Source organism: Pristiophorus japonicus, chromosome 16 (genome assembly GCF_044704955.1).
Source record: "Pristiophorus japonicus isolate sPriJap1 chromosome 16, sPriJap1.hap1, whole genome shotgun sequence".
Classification (NCBI taxonomy): Eukaryota; Metazoa; Chordata; class Chondrichthyes; family Pristiophoridae; genus Pristiophorus; species Pristiophorus japonicus.
In genome coordinates, this window is record NC_091992.1 from 12,554,391 (window position 1) to 12,577,052 (window position 22,662).

A 22,662-nucleotide genomic window follows, 5' to 3' on the forward strand; every position below is an offset into this window, starting at 1 on the left:
ACACTGAAATATAATCAGCAAATATCTCGAAGCTTATTTCTTAATATAGTACGCCGACTTGGAAATAAATATTCAGTCATAGCAGCAAGGAACAGACAAGTAATAATTTCCATTTCTCACTTACAAGGTGTCAGAGTATTTATAGCACAGAAACAGACCATTCTACCCAACAGCTCCATGCTGGTGTTTATGTTCCACGTGCAACTCCTCTGACCACAGTTCCTTATAGCTCCAGGGAACCTATGCAGCCGGCTTGCCAGCATTTCAATGTAAAATCCTTGCAGACGCAGAATTCTGAATGACCCGTGCAGTCCCCCCAAAAGAGGCCTTGCAGGACCAATAAAAAAAATGAGAGCCTAGCTTCCCACCTTTCAACATATCCTTCTATTCCTTTCTCGTATGTGCTTATCTAGCTTCCCACTGAATGCATCTATACTATTTGTCTCAACTACTCCTTGTGCTAACGAGTTCCACATTCCCACCACTCTCTTGAGTGAAGAGGTTTCTCCTGAATACCTGGTTGGATTTATTCGTGACTATCTTGTATTTATAGCCCCGAGTTCTGGTCTCGCAGACAAGTGGAAACGCCTCCTGTACACCTACCCTACAAAGTTCACCCTCATCCAGGTGCCCACTGCTCTTGCAAGATCATCAATAGCCAGGGAACACAACAGAGCAGCATTCAAGAGGCTCATTCCCAGTGTGAGATGAAGAGCTGTGCCTAAAAGAGCTGCAGAGTACCAGTGAAGAGCAGCAGAGCTCTGAATGCGAGACAAGCAGCCCACGATACAGGGGCAAGGCTGGAGGGAGAAATACTAAGTTGCTACAGAAAAGCAGCTTAATAGATTTTTAAAGTAGCTAAAAAATAGTTTTGAAGACATTCCTGAAAACAAAACTATCAAAGCTACACGAGTGTGGTGGGCTCGGCACAAATAGGAAACGCTGGATAAATTGATTTTTTGCATTCACAGTAACCCTGGACAAAACAGCATCGAATCTTCATTAGCATTCCTTCTGTTAATAATAGCAGGTGCATTACACCCAAAGTAAATCATTTTTGCCCCGTTCTGCTGTGTAGGATCATATTCTCAGCATAACCAAGCAACAACTTATATTTATATAGCGCCTTTAACATAGTGAAACATCCCAAGGCGCTTCACAGGAGTATTGTAAGATATTGACACCGAGCTGCATAAGGAAAAATTTGGGCAAGGCTTGGTCAAAGAGGTAGGTTTTAAGGAGCATCTTGAAGGAGGAAAGACAGGTAGAGAGGTTTCGACAGGGAATTCCAGAGCTTAGGGCCCAGGCAAGAGAAGGCACGGTCACCGATGGTTGAACGATCGTGTATTTTAAAATATTTCAGTAAATTCACACATTCATCAGTTACCTTCGGGCTGCATCAAAGTTGTTCTTGACAAAATCGTTGAATGGCCTCATATGTTCTTCTTTTGTAAACAGGACATGATTTGCAATACTTTGTAGAATCTGGCAAAAGCAGAATTTGTACAGATATTACGATTTATGTTTATATACCAAGAGAACGAATCAGAAAACTTATCCCAATTTACCTGAAGTACATGCGACTGGTTAAATGCTGGGATGATGAGAGATAGATTTGGACTGAACTTTTATTTGACTTTAGTGGCAACATCCAGCAGGTATGGGTTCCATATACATTAAACCATCGCAATACAATGTAAACACAAGTTTAGACCAGAACCCTCACATTTCTTTTCATTTAACTTTCTATCATTTAGCATCTCAACAGCAACTTGCCATTCTCGCTGATAGGTGCCAAAACAAGGTGAGGAACACATCGTTGACACTTAACCACCAGGAACAGAAGTTAGCCTCAAGCACATCATAGGTGAAGGAAGGAATCCTTTTACAGTGTTAAACATCTGGGTAAGCCGAGAAGGCAACAAGCCTTTCAACACTGGTGTTGCATCTCTTTCCAACCACTAAATGCTGCTTACATATCCCATGGTTATATTTTAGTCTCGTTTTAGCCCTCAGGAGCACTTTGTTCACAAGGCCCCCGTCAACAGGAGGTAATTCCTGTGACAAGTAACAGTGAATTATGGCCATGCACAGAGTAAGAGAGATCCAAATGGGCATTTTTCCACTGAGTGTTCGACTAGATGAGTGGAAGCCCCGTCACAGCCACGCCTGATCCTGTACTCAGCTGACGCAGGGGAATCTGGGCGCTGGAGTGGGCACCCTGACCGATTTCTTCCTTCCCCTGACCCAGGCGTGGCTGTGACGGGGCTTCCACTCATCAATTGTCGCACCCCTATCACTGCCCCAACCGGGATCGGAGTATTCAGCAAAGGACGGGTCGAATGTGGAACCTTCTTGGTCCCAATGGCTCCGCTACTCACTGGGAAAATTTGAGTAGCTGTCTGTGGGGCCCAGAAATATTCCCTTGAGTGTTAAAGCCTTTACCTTGGACATCAACTTTAATCCCCGTTCAATTCTAGGTGGTGGTTTCTTATCAAGGATTCCTGCTTCATAGGGAGACACTATAGCAGGATTGATGAACCTTAAGAACATAGCACTTCCCACTGCACCTATACTGTTCTGGGGAAAACGCTGACTGACAACCTGCAGGGAGGAGAGAGCAGAAACAAAAGCAGAATATTATATTAACAGCATTACAATTTACAATAAAATTAAAAAGCCATTCTGAAGAGCTGCTCAATGACGGCTATAAAAAGAGTTCATGCTCAGTTTGTCGGTCTGTGCAGATTATTATAATAGTCAAAATTTTATCTATAAAAATACATGGTTACAAGTGCCACAGATGGGATCTGGATGGTCCCCAGCACCGTTCCCCCACCCCCTCTCCCCCCCGCCCCACGAGAGGATGTCATGGTGTGGGCGAGTGTGGAGGTGGAGAAAATGCAGACGTTCAACACAACCCACACAATTTTTCAAAAAAAAAACTTGATATAAAACATCGGGAGCACTTGAGTGAAGAGTTGTGCCACATCTGTAAACGATCACATTTGTCACTGTTCGTAATTTAGCCTAACACAAAGAAAAACAGAAGACACCACTCACGATCACCAGGAACCAATTTCCTAGCATCGCTACGCAAGAGTTTGGTCAAATCTTAAGATTTTTTTTTTTTGGAGGGGCCATAGGAGAGAAGAGTGGTTAGGTGGATTAGAGGTGGGGTTGGAGCAGGATAGAAACAAGAGGGGAAAGTTAAAGGTGTAGTGTGGGTGATGGCAGATGCTTTTCTTTAAAGTTGGAAAATAACCAAGAATATAAGAAAAATGCCCATCAACCCACAGACCACCCAAAATGTTAGGATTTAGAATAGTTGGGAGTCGCTCCGGAGATTAGCATTTAGATCAGTTCTCCAGTTGAGTAGTAGGGTGTCTGAGCCACATGCCTTATGATTGATATCTAGGATTCATCCAGATATCAGCCCCCTGAATCATCCACACCACTGGAAACACTCCCACCAGTTGTGTGGAGACCTGAAATCCAAAATCTTGAGCTACATTAAAAGTAAACTCCCTCTGCAGGCAAGAGTTTTTGTTTCTTGGTGGTTTTGGGGGGCAGGAGAAGAGAAGAGAAGGTAAATACTTCATACTGAACTTGCACTCACTGTAACTACCTTTATTGTTATGTTGACAGATATGTAGAACCTATGTTAACGCTTGGGTTTAGCAAACAAAAGGAACAGCAACTCTTTGAAGCCAATGCAGTTGTGTTGAGTTAAACCATCTTAAAACTGCAGGGCATCACGAAGTGCACCGACCGGCAGGCTAATACTGCAACACACTAACTGTGCACAAAGTAAGTTAATATCTGCTATTCCCTATGCAAATATGCAGACACCCTCCCTAGAGGGGAAGGGGGGAGGGGGGAAGATCATAGCTCATTGAACCACATATACTTTTTGTGTCTTGCAGCACAGAAGATTCATAGGATATTGGAAACATATTCTCTATACAACTCCAGTTGAGTGTTTTTCTTGGTGGTGAGTCAGTATGATGCATGATAAGATGCACATTACTGTTAACTGCTTATAACAGATAGAGTATACCTAATGCAAACTTGCAAAATACGATACATAACCACCAAAATGCCTGATGAACTAAGCCATGAGCAAAAGATAAAAATCTTATTGTACCCATCTTCACAACATTGGGCCCGAAATTCCGATCGAGGTCTTCCCACGGGCAAACAAGTGAAAGAGGGAAAAAAAAATGCGCACTTACCGCTCGAACTTCCGAGCCAGAGGCCTTCACCCCTACGCATCGGAGCGCGTGCATGTCAGGACGTGCGCAGGGCTGGAGCTGTAGTCACATGGCTCTGGGCAGCCCATCAGTTATACTATGTTCTCATTCATAATAATGGGAACTCCGTAAGTTGGAGTTCCCATTATTATGAATGAGAAACCCCCTCTCCAAACACACAAAACACTAATAAAAAATAGAAAAATACAGTACATATTTAAGAATCATTTAAATTAAAGGTCCCTTGAAATAAACTTACCGTAGTGGGGAGGGTTTTTAAACAATAAAATATGTTTTCATGTGTGTTTATTTAATTTAATTTTAATGTAGCTGTATATTTTTCAACATTTGCGCCTGTAAAAGTAGGCTATACGCCTGCTTTTTCAGGTGCAAGATTTTTGAGGACATTTGCTGGGCAAGATATTCGTAAATATCAGAAATCTTGCCCTGCAAGTGTCCTCGCTCCCGATATGCGCAAGACCAGTCAAGCCAGAAACTTGACAGATTGGAAAAGCCGGTTTTCAGCGCATGCGCATTGCGCGCCGGAAACCGGCTTTTCCGATGCCTTCCCGGGTCCGTAGAAACTTCGTACAGACCCGGGACATCGGAATTTCAGGGCCATTATTTCATTAGGCAATTCAACAATTGTGAAAAGAAACAGGCAAAGTTAACTACGAGTTTAAAGATGTGTGTAGTGTTGCAGGATGGCTTCACTGCAGCTAGAGGCAGTCTATGCGCTAATTAAGCTACTATGATGTGATGTGGTTTTCAACGTTTAAACTTTGTTAACTCTCTTCAAACAATATTTTCAAAGGAATGGTTTCAGTCGTTAGAATGGATACCCACATCTGTGAATACTGAAAAATATTTCATGAAAATGACAATTGCAGTGTAATTTAAAACTTAACAAAAATGCTGGGACCAAGGTTTAGTGGCCTTATGGATGTTTAGGGGCAAAAGGATGGAGGAGCCAAAAGAATACTAATTGTGTGTTTAATTTGCTCTAGTCATAAACATTCTGGAGCAAAGACAAACTGCCCACCAATCTTTAAGCAAACTCCAAGCAACTGTCCAATGTAAACCAGGAACCAAGGTTTATATTTCACAATCTCCATATCTGGCTGACTAATTATCAGGAGGTGCAGGAAAGCCAATAATTCATGTTTTTAATCTGTTCATGAGATGTGGGCATCACTGGCAAGGCCAGCATTTCTTCCCCATCCCTAATTTACCTTGAGAAGATGGTGGTGAGCCACCTTCTTGAACCGCTGCAGTCCGTGTGGTGAAGGTACTCCTTCAGTGCTGTTAGGGAGGGAGTTCCAGGATTTTTACCCAGTACCCAGCGACGATGAAAGAACGGTGATCTTTTTCCAAGATGGTGTGTGATTTGGAGGTGATGGTGCTCCCATATGCCTGCTGTCATTGCCCTTCTAGGTGGTAGAGGTCCTGGGTTTCGGAGATGCTATCGAAGAAACCATGGCGAGCTGCTGCAGTGCATCTTGTAGAGGGTAGACACTGCAGCTACGGTGCGCCGGTGGTGGAGGGAGTGAATGTTTAAGGCGGTGGATGGAGTGCCAATCAAGCAGGCTGCTTTGTCCTGGATGGTATTGAGCTTCTTGAGTGTTATTGGAGCTGCACTCATCCAGGCAAGTAGCGAGTATTCTATCGCACTCCTGACTTGTGCCTTGTAGATGGTGGGAAGGCTTTGGGGAGTCGGGAGGTGAGATACTTGCCGCAGAATACCCAGCCTCTGAGTTGCTCTTGTAACCACAGTATTTAAGTGGCTGGTCCAGTTAAGTTTTTGGTCAATGATGGCCCCCAGGATGTTGATGGTGAGGGATTTGGCAATGATAATGCCACTGAATATCAAGGGCATTGGTTAGATTCTTTTGTTGGAAATGGTCATTGCCTGACACTTGTGTGGCACGAATGTTACTTGCCACTTATCTGCCCAAACCTGAATGTTGTCCAGGTCTTGCTGATTGCGGACATGCACTGCTCCATTATCTGAGTTGCGAATGGAACTGAAAGCTGTGCAATCATCAGCAAACATCCCCACTTCTGAGCTTATGATGGAGAGGTAGTCATTGATGAAGCAGCTGAAGATGGTTGGGCTTAGGACACTGCTCAGAGAGGAATTCTTCCTCAATGTTCTTGAATGAGAACAGAAATCTGAAGCTGTAATGGTGAGTAAATGGAGGTTGCTCCACTCCATTAGTAACATCTCAGTTTTCTATATTCCCCAATTAAAGTCATGCACATTTAATGTTTAACCGCCATAACAAACTCAGTTGCAGGAATGGCCCCAGTGCATAGACACTGACAGCCAAGGCCACTGCTTTGTGATCCTCATTAAAAAAGATGAAACGCAGAATGCAATCAGTTTTTAAAAACTTTGGATCCTTTGAAACATCAGAAATTGATGTGTCATCCATAACCCAGCTGCCCAAATTATACAGTGGTTAGAGTTGGAAGCGACAACCCCCAATACACCAGGATTCCTGGTCATAAAAAATGAATTGCTCAGTCACTATACAGTGCTTACATTGTACAAAATCGAGAAAATGAATGTGTGGTTGATGAGGTATCTGCAGTGACTGACCAATCATCGTGAGTCTGTCTGTGAGAATGTGCAAGAGGGAAAAGATAGGTCTGACGTCAGCAAAAGACTGTTAATATACGAGATGGAAACACAGTTTAGGAAGTGCAATTCAAAAACATTAATTCTTCAACTTTCTTCTCTCTCTCTCACCCCGACCGTGTCACCAAAATGCAGATTCCCATTATTCTTCGGACATTCCTACTCAGGAACATTACTATTTCCTTTCGACGCTTTGTATGCGTCATTTTGCTTTTATTTAAGATCTCTAGTGGTAGTCAATGCTGGCATTTGGCCAGCTGGTAGAAGATGCCACTTAAATGAAAGACCTTCTCTACCAGATTTGTCTCTTCCTCCAGAGACCATTAAGACCGCCCCACAAGCAGCAGCCAAAGTAGGATACCAATGAAAACTGGGAATAAAACACTGGTCTTCTAATAGAGACTATTGCTTATTGGAGCTGTCCAACTGCCCAAGCATGACTTTCTCTGTGAAGTGTCTTAATATTTTTCCTCATTAAAAGCTCTACACAAATGGTATTATTTCCCCCATTTTCTGCTACTTTTAGGTTGCGTACCATTCCGCTGACAAGGCTGTTGAGATTACTTGCCTCCAATTTTCTGTCAATGGTGTCCAGTAATCAGATGCCAAGGATAATGTAGGAATGGCATAAACAGATTCTTAAGCACCAAGCACCTCATCCAACAGCCCAAATTATACGAGTAAAATATTATGGGGAGAATCGTAGGTGTACACCCAACATCCTGCCACTCCGTGCAGCAATTGATACAATAATAATCTGCCTGTCTGAGGTGGCAAGTGCATCATTTGTTCCCTTATGTCACACAGTCATACTGTGGAGATGTATCCTTTAAAACAAACAGTTCAAAGGCAGCTGAGCATCTTTTGAACTGAAAGCTCTAGAAGACTTGTATAGGTTGGTCCCCATCCGCCCGAATTGCATGTGGCTGCAAAGTTAATTCTAAATTGTGAAGCTATGATTGACTAGCAAACTGAACTGCTGAAACACCAAAGTTTAATATCCCAAACAATAGCTAGTTTTATCTTGAACTGTGCAATTCTCCGAAGATTTTCTATTAAAAAAAAATGGAGTCCAATATCTGGCCATCAACTACACAATTTGATATAGGGCAAGTTTGGTTGAAGAATATTTTTAAATGCAAATTTTATATTGAAACAAATGGTGCCAATCAATGTTCCCTCTTTGCAGAGGGAATGCGGAAAACTTTCCATTGAAAAAGCCGGTCCTGCAAATCCCGGGACCAGGAGAGAGCTGGCTTGCCCATGCAGTTTACAGGGAGCGTTGGTGCCAAATCTCAGAGAATCACAAGTTAGAGTAAACCAAAATCGCCAGTGCTTGCTGAATGAAATATTTAACAAAAATCTCATCCTTTTGGCGCAGACAATCAATGCAGAGCCATAATGAGAGGTCTGCAGAAATGAAAACTGCTGAACTTCAGAAATTACACTGCAGAAACAGACAACTACATAACTATCTCAACTGCAATGTTATTAAACACTCTCAAATCTGGTCATTTTAACATCTGTCAAACTGACGTGTTTAGTAAATGCACACTTCTTCACTATAGTCTCAGGTTAAGCATATACATAGCAAGCAAGATATTTCAAGATTGTCCAAGCATAACTGATGCTAAAACTAAGGTTATTGGTTTTGAATGGACAGTTTAGTATCAGGCTATACTCAAGATGAACCCACTCAGCTTTTAGGCATCTCCAATTAAATCACTGAGGTTAAGATACAATTCGCCTTAAAAACAGAGAAGTGTTTTTTTCTAAAAGTGACACTTTTAAAAGTCATAAATTTGAGAAAGGATAATTGTCTCAAATCCAGAACTTGCCTTAAAGTGTTTTAATAATGCATTGAAAGGTGGGGGTGATGGGGGGTGAAGAGAAAGATGTGAACAGAGGGATGAAGTTATAGCTCAACACTGAAGGTGGGGGGGGCGAAGGGGGTGGGGAGAAAGATGTGGACATAGGGAGGAATTTATAGGCCACGATTGAAAGGGGGGGAGGGGGTGAATAGAGGATAGAGTTATGTTCCAACCCGTACCTCTGTTTACAATCAATGCAATTATTTATGAAGTTGTGAAGCAGAAAACTATAAAAATGATATTAGAGTAAACATCATAGGGCACAAGTCAACATTTATTCATTATAGACAGCTGAAGCAACAATGTGGGTTTTTCCATTTTACTTGAAGCTGAACCATTTATAATAAACTAAATATAGGGGTTCATCTAATCTTCCTTCAAGATTATAAGCAGTTATTTCAATAAAGCAATCAACAGCCTACCTCCAAAAACAACACAAAGTTTAAGCTCCAAGACGCTTTTCATCGGTATCTAAAGATGAACTATTTATTTTTTACAAGGTTATCGAGCCAAAGAAAGACAGTGAAGCAAACAGGAGTAATGGTTTCGGTTAATAAAGCCCCTCAGTCAGAAGACAGTACTTCTGACAATGCAGCAGTCCCCTAGTGCAGCACTGCAGTGTCAGCTTAGATTATGTGCTCAAATTTGTAGTATGGCATGAACCCACATCCTGCTGATTCAAAGCAACAGTATTACCCACTGAGCCAAACCAACACTTAAGTACATAGAAGGCGAGTCCCTGGAAATGCCCAGGTAAGAAGAACCAATGTTTCAAGGGTTCATTTTATGCTGAGGTAGAAGAGAGCATCTCTGTTGCTCTGAACCAAACAGTAGTGAAGTCTGTATTTACTGTAATGTTCATTGTTTATTTTCTGTTTCGAAATGACTGTCTGATAGGTACATTCTTCTGCTTACTGAAAACAACAATATGTAGTGGCACATATTGAGGGATCTCTATTCAACCTCTGGGCCTCGCTACTTTTCCCGATACTGGACAGATGAAGGCATAATCGCAGGGGATTAGCAAGATCTGCTTGGTTACATGGTTCATTAGAAGCTACTGATACTGAATCTGAAGAAGTATCGAGTACAAAACCCCTAAAAAGCAACAAGAACAGTTACACTGTTATTTCACAGTAACAAAGCTACTCCAGCGCAGAGCCACAAACTCCCAGAGTATATTGGTGCTCTACTGTGTCACCCTTCACTATGAAATCGCACAGTGTGGAAAACGTTGGTGGTTTCTCAACTCCAGTATTAATCAATTTGTTGGACAAAGTTGGATGAGCCTTAAATATGCTCCAATACTGGCCAATAGAAGAGAAATGCAGAGAGATCCATATTGATTGGAGATATTAATGCCAGATGAGGTCTGATGCCATGGCTAAATTCCAATGCTGGACTTCATTGATGACTGAAAAAGTTAGACAAGACTAATTTTAGGTGATTTTGAAAAATAGTTGGAGAGAAACATGCAAGCTGGGATTAATTATATACACAATACATCAGCCTGTACTGGGTTGGCTGAAGCTTCATTTCCAAACACAGATTCATGAATATTTTTCTGAACACCCCAATATCAGATGGACTTTACAACAACTTTAATTAGACATGGTTTAGATAAAAATTTCCACGCAAAATGTTACCATACTTGGAGACCCAAGTATGCCCCAAATGTTCTATTTTTCTGACAGAAAGTTACTCCTGTGTACGATACGGAATGATATTCTATACACAGACAATAATGTTGCTGTTTATGTTCTGGAATGATTCAGATAAATTGGAATATCAGCGCATTCCTCCATAGAATCAGCCAAAATACTGAATTAAAACTGAAGCTTTTGCACCTGGTAAGCAACTCTCACAATTACTTGCACTCAGTGCAGCTACATTAATCATCATCATCGTCATAGGCAGTCCCTCGGAATCGAGGAAACTTGCTTCCACTCCTGAAGGGAGTTCTTTGGTGGCTAAGCAGTCCAATACGAGAGCCACAGACGCTGTCACAGGTGGGACAGATAGCTGTTGAGGGAAGGGGTGGGTGGGACTGGTTTGCCGCACGCTCTTTCCGCTGTCGGTGCTTGATTTCTGCATGATCTCGGCGTTGAGACTCGAGGTGCTCAGCGCCCTCTCGGATGCACTTCCTTCACTTAGGTTGGTCTTGGGCCAGGGACTCCCAGGTGTCAGTGGGGATGTTACACTTTATCAGGGAGGCGTTGAGGGTGTCCTTGTAGCCTTTCCGCTGCCCACCTTTGGCTCGTTTGCTGTGAAGGAGTTCCGAGTAGAGCATTTGCTTTGGGAGTCTCATGTCTGGCCTGCCCAGCGGAGCTGATCGAGTGTGGTCAGTACTTCAATGCTGGGGATGTTGGCCTGGTTGAGGACGCTAACGTTGGTGCATCTATCCTCCCAGGAGATGTGAAGGATCTTGCGGAGACATTGTTGGTGATATTTCTCCAGCAACTTGGTGTCTACTGTACATGGTCCATGTCTCTGAGCCATATAGGAGGGCGGGTATTACTACAGCCCTGTAGACCATGAGCTTTGGTGGCAGTTTTGAGGGCCTGGTCTTCAAACACTCTTTTCCTCAGGCGGCCAAAGGCCGCATTGGCAGCGGTGTTGGATCTCGTCCTCGATCCCTGCTCTTGTTGATAGGAGGCTCCCGAGATATGAGAAGTGGTCCACGGTGTCCAGGGCCGCGCCGTGGATCTTGATGACTGGGGGGTAGTGCTGTGCGGTGAGGACAGGCTGGTGGAGGACCTTTGTCTTACAGATGTTTAGCCTAAGTCCCAAGCTTTCGTACGCCTCAGTACATACGTCAACTATGTTCTGGAGTGCAGCCTCTGTATGTCTGCGTACTATAGCTCGACAGCAGAACTTGGGGTGGGCTTGGATCTGGCCTGGAGCTACATTAATATTGGACAGTTAAAAGCACTCACACAAATATCTTGAAAGTATGGTGACCATACTTGAATGTATAACAGTATTCCTTAGCAGCCATGAGGTAAAACACCTCATTATTTGTAACACTGCTGCATTCAAGTCCTTTGGCATCAAGGGGCAAGGCATGTTGCGACAAAGATGATCTGAACATTTCTAAGTGCAAGGCAGGCCCCAAGTGGAGAAGAACATGATTACTTAACATAATTCTAATACATTTGTTAAGATCAACCTTTGCAGAAATCCCCATCTATATTCATTCTTTTTCTCCCCAAGTGAACCCTTTCACCCTCCTCCATCGAGAGTATAGAAGTGATTGGACGAGCCATCAGACACTCCTAGGTCATGTGCAGGAACGGGACATCTCTCTGTCCCTGATGAATGGGTATTGGTAGTATAGTAATTGTATTACTGGACTAGTAATCCTGAGGTCAGGATTAATAATCCAGAGAACACAATCAAACCACAGCAGTTTGAGAATTTGAACACAATTTTCTTTTTTGGGGGGGGGGGGGGGGGGGGGGGGATAAATTGGTATCTGTAAGGGTGACCAGGAAGCTCCCAGATGGTTGTAAAAACCCAACTGGCTCACTAATGTCCTTAGGGAAGAAAACCAGCCATTCTTACCCGGCCTGGCCCATGTGTGACTCCAGTCCCACACCAACGCTGTCGACTCTTAACTGCTTTCTAAAGTACCCCAGAAAGCAACTCAGTTGTCTCAAACCTTCGACAATCAACAGCAAGAATCAAACTGGACAGACTACTCAGTCACAACCAAGGCATCATTCCACGATGAAGGCCATACCCACCCCAGCTGACCATGCAAAATCCTCAACATGTAGGCATTGGTGGCAAAGTTGGGACAGCTGTCCCACAGACTATTCAAACAACAGCTTGACATTGTCGTACTCACAGAATCATACCTATCAGCCAACGCCCATGACTCCATCACCATCCCTGCCCCAATGTCAAGACAGACCCATCAGAAGGGAGGGAACACTGGTATACAGTCCGAGGGGTGCAGGGAGAAGAAGAGTCGAGGAAGAATGGCCCTGGGAGTCCTCAACCTTGACTTTTGCCCCACAATGGCCCGTGGCTTCAGGTGCATGAGCAAGGAAACCTCCTGCTGATTGTCACCTACCACCCTCCATGTTAAATATCACTTGAAGGAAGCATCGAGGACAGCAAGGGCACAAAAGATACTGTGACTTGGTCGCACCACCACTGACGGAGCCAGTCAAGTCTCAAAGGACACAGCAGCAAGACTGGGCTTGTGGTAGGTGGCGAGAACGAACATGAGGGACTAACCTACTTTACCTCGTCCTCACCAATCTACCTGTCACAGATGCTTCTGTCCCTGACAGCAATGATGGAAGTGACCACCACACAAGCCGTGTGCAGACCAAGTCCCGTCTTCACATGGAGGACACGCTCCATTGTGTCGTGTTGCATTACCACCGTACTAAGTGGGATAGATCAAGAGATCTAGCAGCTCAAATCTGGGCATCCATGAGGTGCTGTGGGCCATCAGCAGCAACAGAACTGTATACCAACATAATCTGAAACCTTACGGCCCAGTATATACCTCACCCCATTCATCATAACTAAGCCAAATGACCAACCCTGGTTTCAATGTGTAGCAGAGCATGCAGGGAATCATACCAGGCGTACCTGAAAGTGAGGTGCCAATCTGATGAAGCGAGAACACAGGGCTATATGCATTCTATACAGAGAAATCAGCATGCTATACTCAGAGCTAAGCAATTCCACAACCAACAGGTCAGGCCACAGCTCTGCAGACCCGCCACATCAGTCGTGAATGGTGGTGCGCAATTAAGCAACTAACAGGAGGAGGAGGTTCCATGAACATTGTCTACCTCAACGATGGCGGAGCAGCAAGTATGAGACACAAATGATTTGACTTGACATCAAACACACTTTTAGGTCAAGTGCAGAAACGGGACATCTCTCTGCCCCAATACAGTATTAATACTCATGTTGTGATATTTGTTAGCCCAATGATACACCCTTCAGCCAGAAGTGCTAACTGAATGATTCTCCAACCGAGGTCATCATCATCACAAATGTCAGTCAGCAGTCAATTCGATTCGCTCCACATGATAAGAAATGGCTGAGTGTACTTGACACAGCAAAGGCTATAGGCCTCGACTTCAGCTTAGCTGTAGCGCTGAAGGCCTGTGCTCCAGAACTAGCCACGCCTCTAGCCAAACTATTCCAATACAGCTACAACACCGGCACCTACATGAAATATTGTGGAAAATTACCCAGGCAGGTCCTGTCCACAAAAAGCAGGACAAATCCAACTTGGTCAGTTACCACCCAATCTCAATCATCAGCAAAATAATGGAAGAAGTTGCCAACATACTACCAAGTGGCACTTACTCACCAATAACCTGCTCATCGATGCTCAGTTTGGATTCCATCAGGACAACTCAGCTCCAGCCTTGGTCCAAATATGGACACAAAAGCTGAATTCTAGGTGAGGTGGGTGTGACTGCCCTTAACATGAAAGCAGCATTCAACCGAATGTGGCATCAAGGAACCCTAGTAAAACTGAAGTCAATGGCGATTGAAGGCAATCTCTCCAGAAGCTGGAGTCATACCTAACACAAGGAAGATAGTTTCCGTTGTTGGACGGCAATCATCTCAGCCCTGGGACATCACTGAGTTCCTCAGGGCAGCGTCCCAGAAAATGACCGTCTGCCCATCCCAAGTCAGAAGTGCGACTGTTCGCTGATGATTGTACAGTATTCCTTTCCATTTGCAATTTCTCAAATTATAAAGCAGTCCATGCCCGCATGCAGCAAGACCCTAATGACATCTAGACTTGGGCTGATAAGAGGTAAGCAACATTTGCGCCACACAAGTGCTGGGTAATGACCATCTCCAAGAAAAGAGGCTAACCATCTTGCCTCGACATTCAATGGCATGATCAAATGCCCCATCAACATCCTGGGGGGTCACCACTGATCAGAAGCTGAACTGAACCAGTCACAATAATGCTGTGGCTGTTCAAGCAGGTCAGAGGCTGGGTCTTATGTGGCTCAGTTCCCAACTTCCTAAATCCTCTCCACCGCCTGCAAGACACAAGTCAGGAGTCAGGAGTCTGATGGAATACTCACGTGTCTGGATGGGGGCAGCTGCAACAACACCCAAGAAGCTTGACAATATCCGGGACAAAGCCATCCACTTGATCGGCACCCGATCCACCAGCTTAAACACCCACACTCTCCACCATCTGTGTACCATGGTTGCAGTGTGGATTATTTACAGGATGCACTGCAGCACCGTACAAACCCACAACCTCCATCACCTCGGAGAACAAGGGCAGCCGGTGTACGAGACCATCACCTCCTCCAGGTTTCCAACCAAGTCACACACCATCTCAATTTGGACATATATCGCCTTTCCTTCCTGATCATTTGGTCAAAATCCTGGAACTGCCTACTTAACCTTCACCACATGGACTGCAGCAGTTCAAGGAGACGGCCCACCAATACCTTCTCGGCAACTAGGAATGCTCAATAAATGCCTGTCTTGCCGGCGACGTCCCCATCTCAAGAATGATTAAAAAACTAGTGCATTTCCTTTGAATAGGTGCTCTCCACCTGCACTAAACACGAACCCTTCAAAGCTGTCTGCCACCACTTTATATTAATGCTCATGTTGCGACATTTTGTAGCCAAATGATACATCCTCCTGTCATTTGCACTCAGTTCCGCACCAAATAAAAAAGAATTCACTTGCTGTAAAACTATGAAGCAATATCCCAATCTCTTCTGTTTTAAGTAATAGTTTTTTTTTAAAAAACAAGAAAGAAAGTTGCACCAAAAATATTTGCAAGTGATATACAGGTACTGTTGAGTTTGCCCTGATTAACTGAAACATGCATCTCCTGCCCCATACCCCCAACATTTCACCATAATATGTGCAACATTAAGTATCTGTAACTGTATTCCACCTGGTTTAAAAAGCCAAAGTTTTTGCAGTATGTTCTGTCACAATAAGCCAAGTGATGGAATCTCCAGCCATGCCCGGAGACTGGTCCCCATTATCTCAAGCCACAGGTTAATTGTGGCTGAAAGATCAAATTCAACTGGACAATTGTAATGGTATTCTGCTGACCGGTTCTCGATAACACCAAAGCAGCACATGCATACTGGAAAGCTAAATGAAAAGTGTACCCAATATATTCAGAACAGATAACTGAAAGGTTAGCGGTCACTGGTGGAATATTGTGTACGGTTTATACAAAGCAGTGATGTTATTCACTATGAGCAGAGATTCAGGTTTTTGGCAGAGAGAACATGCTATCTCACCTGTGCTTCTTCAAAGCTGTACCAAGAAACTTTAACTACATATCTTTTGAAAACAGCTATCCCCAAAAAGCTTTTTGGATCCTTCAGATTACTGTACGTGCAATGATTCAATTATGTGTTTTGCCAAGTTAGATAAAATCATTGACAGGTATAATAATTCTAAAGGATAAAAGCAAAATAATTGCACGTCTGTTCAAAAATCAGTGCAAGCTGCAGGTCGTCTGATGTCAAAAGATTAGATCAGGTGAGTAAAAAATAATACATATACTGTACGCTTTAAAATCCTGTACCGCTTAGAGTACCGTGGCACATCATCATACACCTCCATCTCCAGATCACCATCTATACTGGTGAAGTCATTCAGAAACAGGATCATGGTCGCAGACTAGAATTCTTCACCCAGTGCTACCAGTCAGGAGTTTTTTTGCCCAGAGGGTTTACATTGTACATTAGCTAGTTTTCAATGAGTTCAAAGCTGTAATTCAGTCAGAAGGATCGAATTGCCTGTCTGGCTTCTTATGGAATCACAGAAAGTTACAGCATGGAAGGAGGCCATTTCGGCCCATCGTGTCCGTGCCGGCCAACAAAGAACTATCCAGCCTAATCCCACTTTCTTAGGACATTTAAAATCCTATTGCTTGAATTAATGCCTTATAACTCACTGACAGCAATCTTGCCAAAATTAACCTTGCATGCAACCATCGAGTTGATCAAAGTTCCAAATAGGGCGTAATGAACCATGAAACGCTGCTCACGTCTCGTGTTTTTAAGCCTTGAATAAAGTCGAGCTTTATACTGTACAGGAATGGCAAGTCTGAGGCAGCACATCTTAAACCAGAACATCAATTCAACCCGCTTCTGAAACCCAAGTTATACTGTACACAGATTTAGAATCTAAATTTTAAAAAAATAATAGGGTTAATTGGAATGAAAGCTATTTTTTGCCAGAATTAGTAGAATGATTCCAAAGTGAAGATCAAAAAGGCTGAAGGCAAAGTGGTTTTTAGGGGAAAAAAAGCACAAGGTTTTAAGAATTTGCTTTGAAAGAAAGGGTGATACAAAATTGCAAAAAAGGTCACTGAACTTACTGATTTTTTCATGTTTTCCTTTTTTTCTTTTACTGTAGATTTAGTCAGTAGAGAGTGGCAAGTAGCCTACAGAACAGAGATGAGCACAAACAAGTCACAGTACCAACTTCACACAACAAAAACACATTGTTGGCTTCTACATACAACTGCACAGCAAAAAAAATATACAATGAATATTAAACTCTCAATTTTAATTAAAAATATAAAAGGGCAAATAAAATCTAATTTGGTACAATATTTGGGTTTTCAGCCAAGGATGTAATACGCTAATTATTCTTAAACTTTCACTTTTATTTAAAAAAAAAGGATATTGAGCTCTGTCTAGAGAAAAATGTGCAGTTTCTTTTCTATATCAAGCCATTTTTCCACAAGGTATAAACACAGATACAACTGCTTTCAATCAGTCTAATATTTCTGGCTAGATTTTCAACAGAGTTTTTTTCCCCAGTTTTGTTCTGTGACCAAAATAAATTAGGATTCTGTCACTCGTGCTTCAGATAGTGCATAGAACAATACAACACGACGATTGTCACTGAAAGTGCTTTTCCCTATAAACAGCATATTATATATCGGTGGAAGGTTGTAGAGCCAAGTCCAGGGGTTGGCCGCAGCTGATAATTGTGAATAGGGACATCACATTGCTAACATGCAAATAGAGATATCACAATGCTGTGATGGATCAATGCAACAGGAGGCATAATCTGTCAATCATCTATTTCCCCCCTTCCCCCCAACAAGAATGTCAAACTAAATCAACCACAATAACCTGGCAAAAAGCTTGATCAAGACAAAGATGGAGAGTAATAATGAAGGTTTTTTAGCCTTCATTCAGGTGGTTACGTTTCCAGGAAGAACAAAACCAAATATGATTGAGATTACTCTGCATTATAAGTATACAGAGACATTTAATATCAGACATACCATGATAATTTAAATCTATTGCGACATCCCAATTGGTTGTTAATGTGAACATTCTCGCCTTCCAAGAGTACGTGCATAAACTATACATTTTGACATGGGGCAAGAGGGAAAGTCCCAAAACGCGTATTGTTTTGCTAGCCCAAACAGCTTAAATAGAGGCATGCGCTGGTAACAAGACAAACAAGAATTAAGAAGCTTTCTAGTCAGTAGCATGCAGGATTATTGAACAAAACTCTCAACAGCAGCATTTATGCAGGACCACAGAGAAGAGAGATCATCCTTTGATCAAGAAAAGCTATCCTTAGTTCCAAAAGTTTCAGCCAGTACAACAGATTAAAGCATCACAATGTTCCACATTTAACAAATAGCGGAGATTAAACTCCAAATTCCATCCATTTTTGGCAGCTGCATTTTAAAGCCAACAGAATCTGCCCGACAGTTACATCTCTCTTTAATTTCAAAACAAAGATTATCTATGCCAGCTAGAAAGCTCCCCCCCTCATTCACCACCAAACACCAACCTAAAGAGAGAGAAAAGCTAACCCACTCCCAGCCTTCTGCCAATGTCACCCTGTAAGCAGCTGATCAAATCTGCATTAGCACATTTTAAAAAGAGTCACTCACCTGCCAAGGTTTCCTTCCCTCCTGCCTTGTGGAGAATTCCATGGTCTCCATTTGGCAGCTCCTCCAGACAACTCAACAATCTTTAGAAGCTCACGATTGTGGAGAAAGATTTTGTGAAACAGGATCGTCTTTATATCAACATATCCTTTGTGGATTCAGGGTGTTTATGCTACAACTTTAATACTGCTGCAAAGCAGTTTCTGCGGTACAAGTTGCAGCTTAAATCCAGATTTACACAATCTGACTGGAGCAGTGTGAACCCCTCCACCACTACCCTTCCCCACCCCAGGAGGGCTTATTCACACCATATATAAAGGAGTACAGTCACCCCACGGACTGCAGTGGTTCAAGAAGGCAGTTCACCACCACCTTCTCAATGGCAGTTAGGGATGGGCAATAAATGCTGGCCTTTCCAGCGATGCCCACATCCCATGAATAAAAAAAAAATAAGTGCAACTCCAGTATAGTTTCAAATCGGGTTCAAAACACACACGTGTTTGGACCTCCTTCGTACTCTTCTAAAACAACCTAGAGTTAATTTAAATCTTCAAGAGAGATACAGACACGACCATCTGCACTTGCCAACACTTTTTTTTTTACTGGTCTCTCCTGAGAAGCAGACTTGCAGTTCCAGGCGTGCAGTATGAACAAGACACTGCCTGTAACCCATTCTGCAGCTATATTGACCTCAACATTTTAATGCATCAGACACACACAAGAAGTCTGGTTGGTGTCTTGAAGAAACAAAGGATTACTTTCGTTTTTTTTATATTTTTTTTTGGGGGGGGAGGGGGAGTAAAGAGAGTCTGGTTCAGCAAAGTGTGATACTTATCCAACAGCAATCAAAATAATTCTTCTTTTTTTTTAAATTAGAATGCGTCCTGAAAGTTTTGATCGGATTACCAAAAACATCAGTAGACCAAGAGAATTTAACTGTCAGAAACACAGTTTGGACCGAGGCACGTGAAAAGCAGTCGAGAATATAGCCAAGAAATGATACTGTCTGCTGACAGAAGTGAAGAGTGAAAACACAGTAACCTATCAGAAACGACAGATTGTTGGAAACTGGGGTCAGAGAGTGGATCTGAACACCGCCTTCTCATCTCTGGGATCTGGAATCAATAATGGTAGGCCAACTGATGAAAGCTTTTTTCTTCTGTTGTCTACAATGCTGCTGCAGAATTGGCTCAAAAGTTCTCACCAGGACCCCGTCCGTCAGTCTTCAACATTTCTACTCTTCTTTACCTCTTATCGAAATTCGCAAGTGTTTTGTTCTGCTGCCTTTTCTAGGCTGCTCCCATTTTTCTGGATTCTTGCTCACTTTCTTCGACTTCTCCCTACAATACCCGCCTTCGCACTCATTTTGTCCATTTCCCAGTGTCATTCCGATTTTGGGCAAGAAAGTCAGTTATGGAATTGGAGGCGCGGTCCAGTCAATGCTCCTCAACACTTGTGAACCCACTCTAAGGTTGTAGTGCTGTTCCATCATCATCATAGGCAGTCCCTCGGAATCGAGGAAGACTTGCTTCCACTCCTGAAGTGAGTTCTTTGGTGGCTGAACAGTCCAATACGAGGGACACAGACCCTGTCACAGGTGGGACATTGAGGGAAGGGGTGGGTGGGTGGGACTGGTTTGCCGCACGCTCTTTCCACTGCGTGCGCTTGATTTTTGCATACTCTCGGCATTGAGACTCGAGGTGCTCAGCGCCCACTTGGACTTCCTCCACTTAGGGTGGTCTTGGGCCAGGAACTCCCAGGTGTCGGTGGGGATGTTGCACTTTATCAGGGAGGCTTTGAAGGTGTCCTTGTAGCGTTTCTGCTGCCCACCTTTGGCTCGTTTGCTATGAAGGAGCTCCGAGTAGAGCACTTGCTTTGGGAGTCTCGTGTTTGGCATGCGGACTACGTGGCCTGCCCAGCGGAGCACAGGCATCTTCCACTCTGTTAACATGAAGTTCGGGCCCTGGAATGTCAGGACCCTCATGGACAATCCCAACAGCGACAGGCCGGAACGCCACACCGCCATAGTTGCCCGGGAACTTAGGCGCTTTGATATTGGCATCGCCGCCCTTAGCGAGACCTGGCAGGCAGGGGAAGGTCAGCTCAAGGAACAAGTTGGAGGTTACACCTTCTTCTGGAAAGGGAAACCAGAAGAACGCTGCCTCCACGGAGTCGGCTTCGCCATCAAAAATGAGCTGGTTGAGCGCCTCAGTGCTGTTTCACCAACGCTAGGGAATGTGGGAAAATCTTATTGTGGTTGAACAGAAACACAAAAACTATGCAAGACAGAGCCAGTGAGAAGCCACAGTTACAAGGAGTAAACACAGTAAACTGAAAACCTGGAATGGAAATAGGAAGAAGGAGCAAGATTGTCCCAGATCATCCCATCATTTGAATACAAGCTGTCTGGGACACAAGAGTTCCCTGTAAGCAGCCTCATCGGTCAGTGCACAACGTTCGATGCAGATAGATTACGCATCTTCATCGTTCTTCAAATGAGATACAACCTCCACACACCCGAGACTTTGATGGAATTGGGGCCCCTCTCTCTCTTCCCCCCACCCCTCCTCGGGCAGGGTTGGACGTAAGTTGCTGCTATGTTTTTTTCAATTCTTAGTGTGTCCAGGTTTCTGCTGCGCCTATTTCCATACCTGCGTCGATTTCCTTAACTCTCCAGAAGGTTTTTCTGGCGAGGCCACATACGTTTCCCTAAGCAGAATTGGTGTAAGAAACATAGAAACTAGGTGCAGGAGTAGGCCAGTCGGCCCTTCGAGCCTGCACCGCCATTTAATGAGTTCATCGCTGAACAGGCAACTTCAGTACCCCATTCCTGCTTTCTCACCATACCCCTTCATCCCACTAGTAGTAAGGACTACATCTAACTCGTTTTTGAATATATTTAGTGAATTGGCCTGTAGAGAATTCCACAGGTTCACCACTCTCTGGGTGAAGAAGTTTCTCCTCATCTCGGTCCTAAATGGCTTACCCCTTATCCTTAGACTGTGACCCCTGGTTCTGGACTTCCCCAACATTGGGAACATTCTTCCTGCATCTAACCTGTCTAAACCCGTCAGAATTTTAAACGTTTCTATGAGTTCCCCTCTCATTCTTCTGAACTCCAGTGAATACAAGCCCAGTTGATCCAGTCTTTCTTGATAGGTCAGTCCCGCCACCCCGGGAATCAGTCTGGTGAACCTTCGCTGCACTCCCTCAATAGCAAGAATGTCCTTCCTCAAGTTAGGAGACCAAAACTGTACACAATACTCCAGGTGTGGCCTCACCAAGGCCCTGTACAACTGTAGTAACATCTCCCTGCCCCTGTACTCAAATCCCCTCGCTATGAAGGCCAACATGCCATTTGCTTTCTTAACCGCCTGCTGTACCTGCATGCCAACCTTCAATGACTGATGTACCATGACACCCAGGTCTCTTTGCACCTCCCCTTTTCCTAATCTGTCACCATTCAGATAATAGTCTGTCTCTCTGTTTTTACCACCAAAGTGGATAACCTTTATCCACATTATACTTCACCTGCCATGCATTTGCCCACTCACCGAACCTATCCAAGTCACTCTGCCGCCTCATAGCATCCTCCTCGCAGCTCACACTGCCACCCAACTTAGTATCATCTGCAAATTTGGAGTAACTCTCAGCGAGCCAAACTTCTCTAAATGGCCAGAATTGGCGTAGGTGGCTGGTTACGCCCCCTTTGGCTGAAATAAAACTGACCTAAAAAAATCGTAACTGACTGAGTTACACTGGTGCAGGTTGATTGGGGAAACTATGGTTTTTCAACTTAGGCCAAAAAGAGCAGCCTGCTCAAAAAAAGGGCGCAAATCACTGGGGAAAATTGAGCCCATAGTGCTGCACATGGCCTCCTACTCTGCATCATGTAACACCCCAAGAATAGCGCCACTGTCCCAATTCATTCAGACTTTTAGGTTTACAAACTAAGTAAGCACCCTCCCAAAACTATACCTCTGCAGAGGA

General features: G+C 43.6%; 1 protein-coding gene across 6 annotated transcripts in view; it reads right to left on the reverse strand.

Moving 5' to 3' along the window:
* Positions 1–22,662, reverse strand: part of nf1a (neurofibromin 1a) — a 321,789-nt gene that overhangs the window by 144,604 nt on the left and 154,523 nt on the right. For 4 of the 6 annotated variants that reach the window (XM_070856992.1, XM_070856993.1, XM_070856991.1 and 1 more), the window contains 3 exons: positions 17,131–17,196; positions 2,446–2,604; positions 1,388–1,485 (listed from right to left, as the gene is read on the reverse strand). In XM_070856992.1, coding sequence (XP_070713093.1) covers positions 1,388–1,485; positions 2,446–2,604; positions 17,131–17,196 — 323 coding nt within the window. The remainder of the gene's footprint in view (positions 1–1,387; positions 1,486–2,445; positions 2,605–17,130; positions 17,197–22,662) is intronic. The other 2 variants (XM_070856995.1, XM_070856994.1) reach the window with 1 other exon arrangement.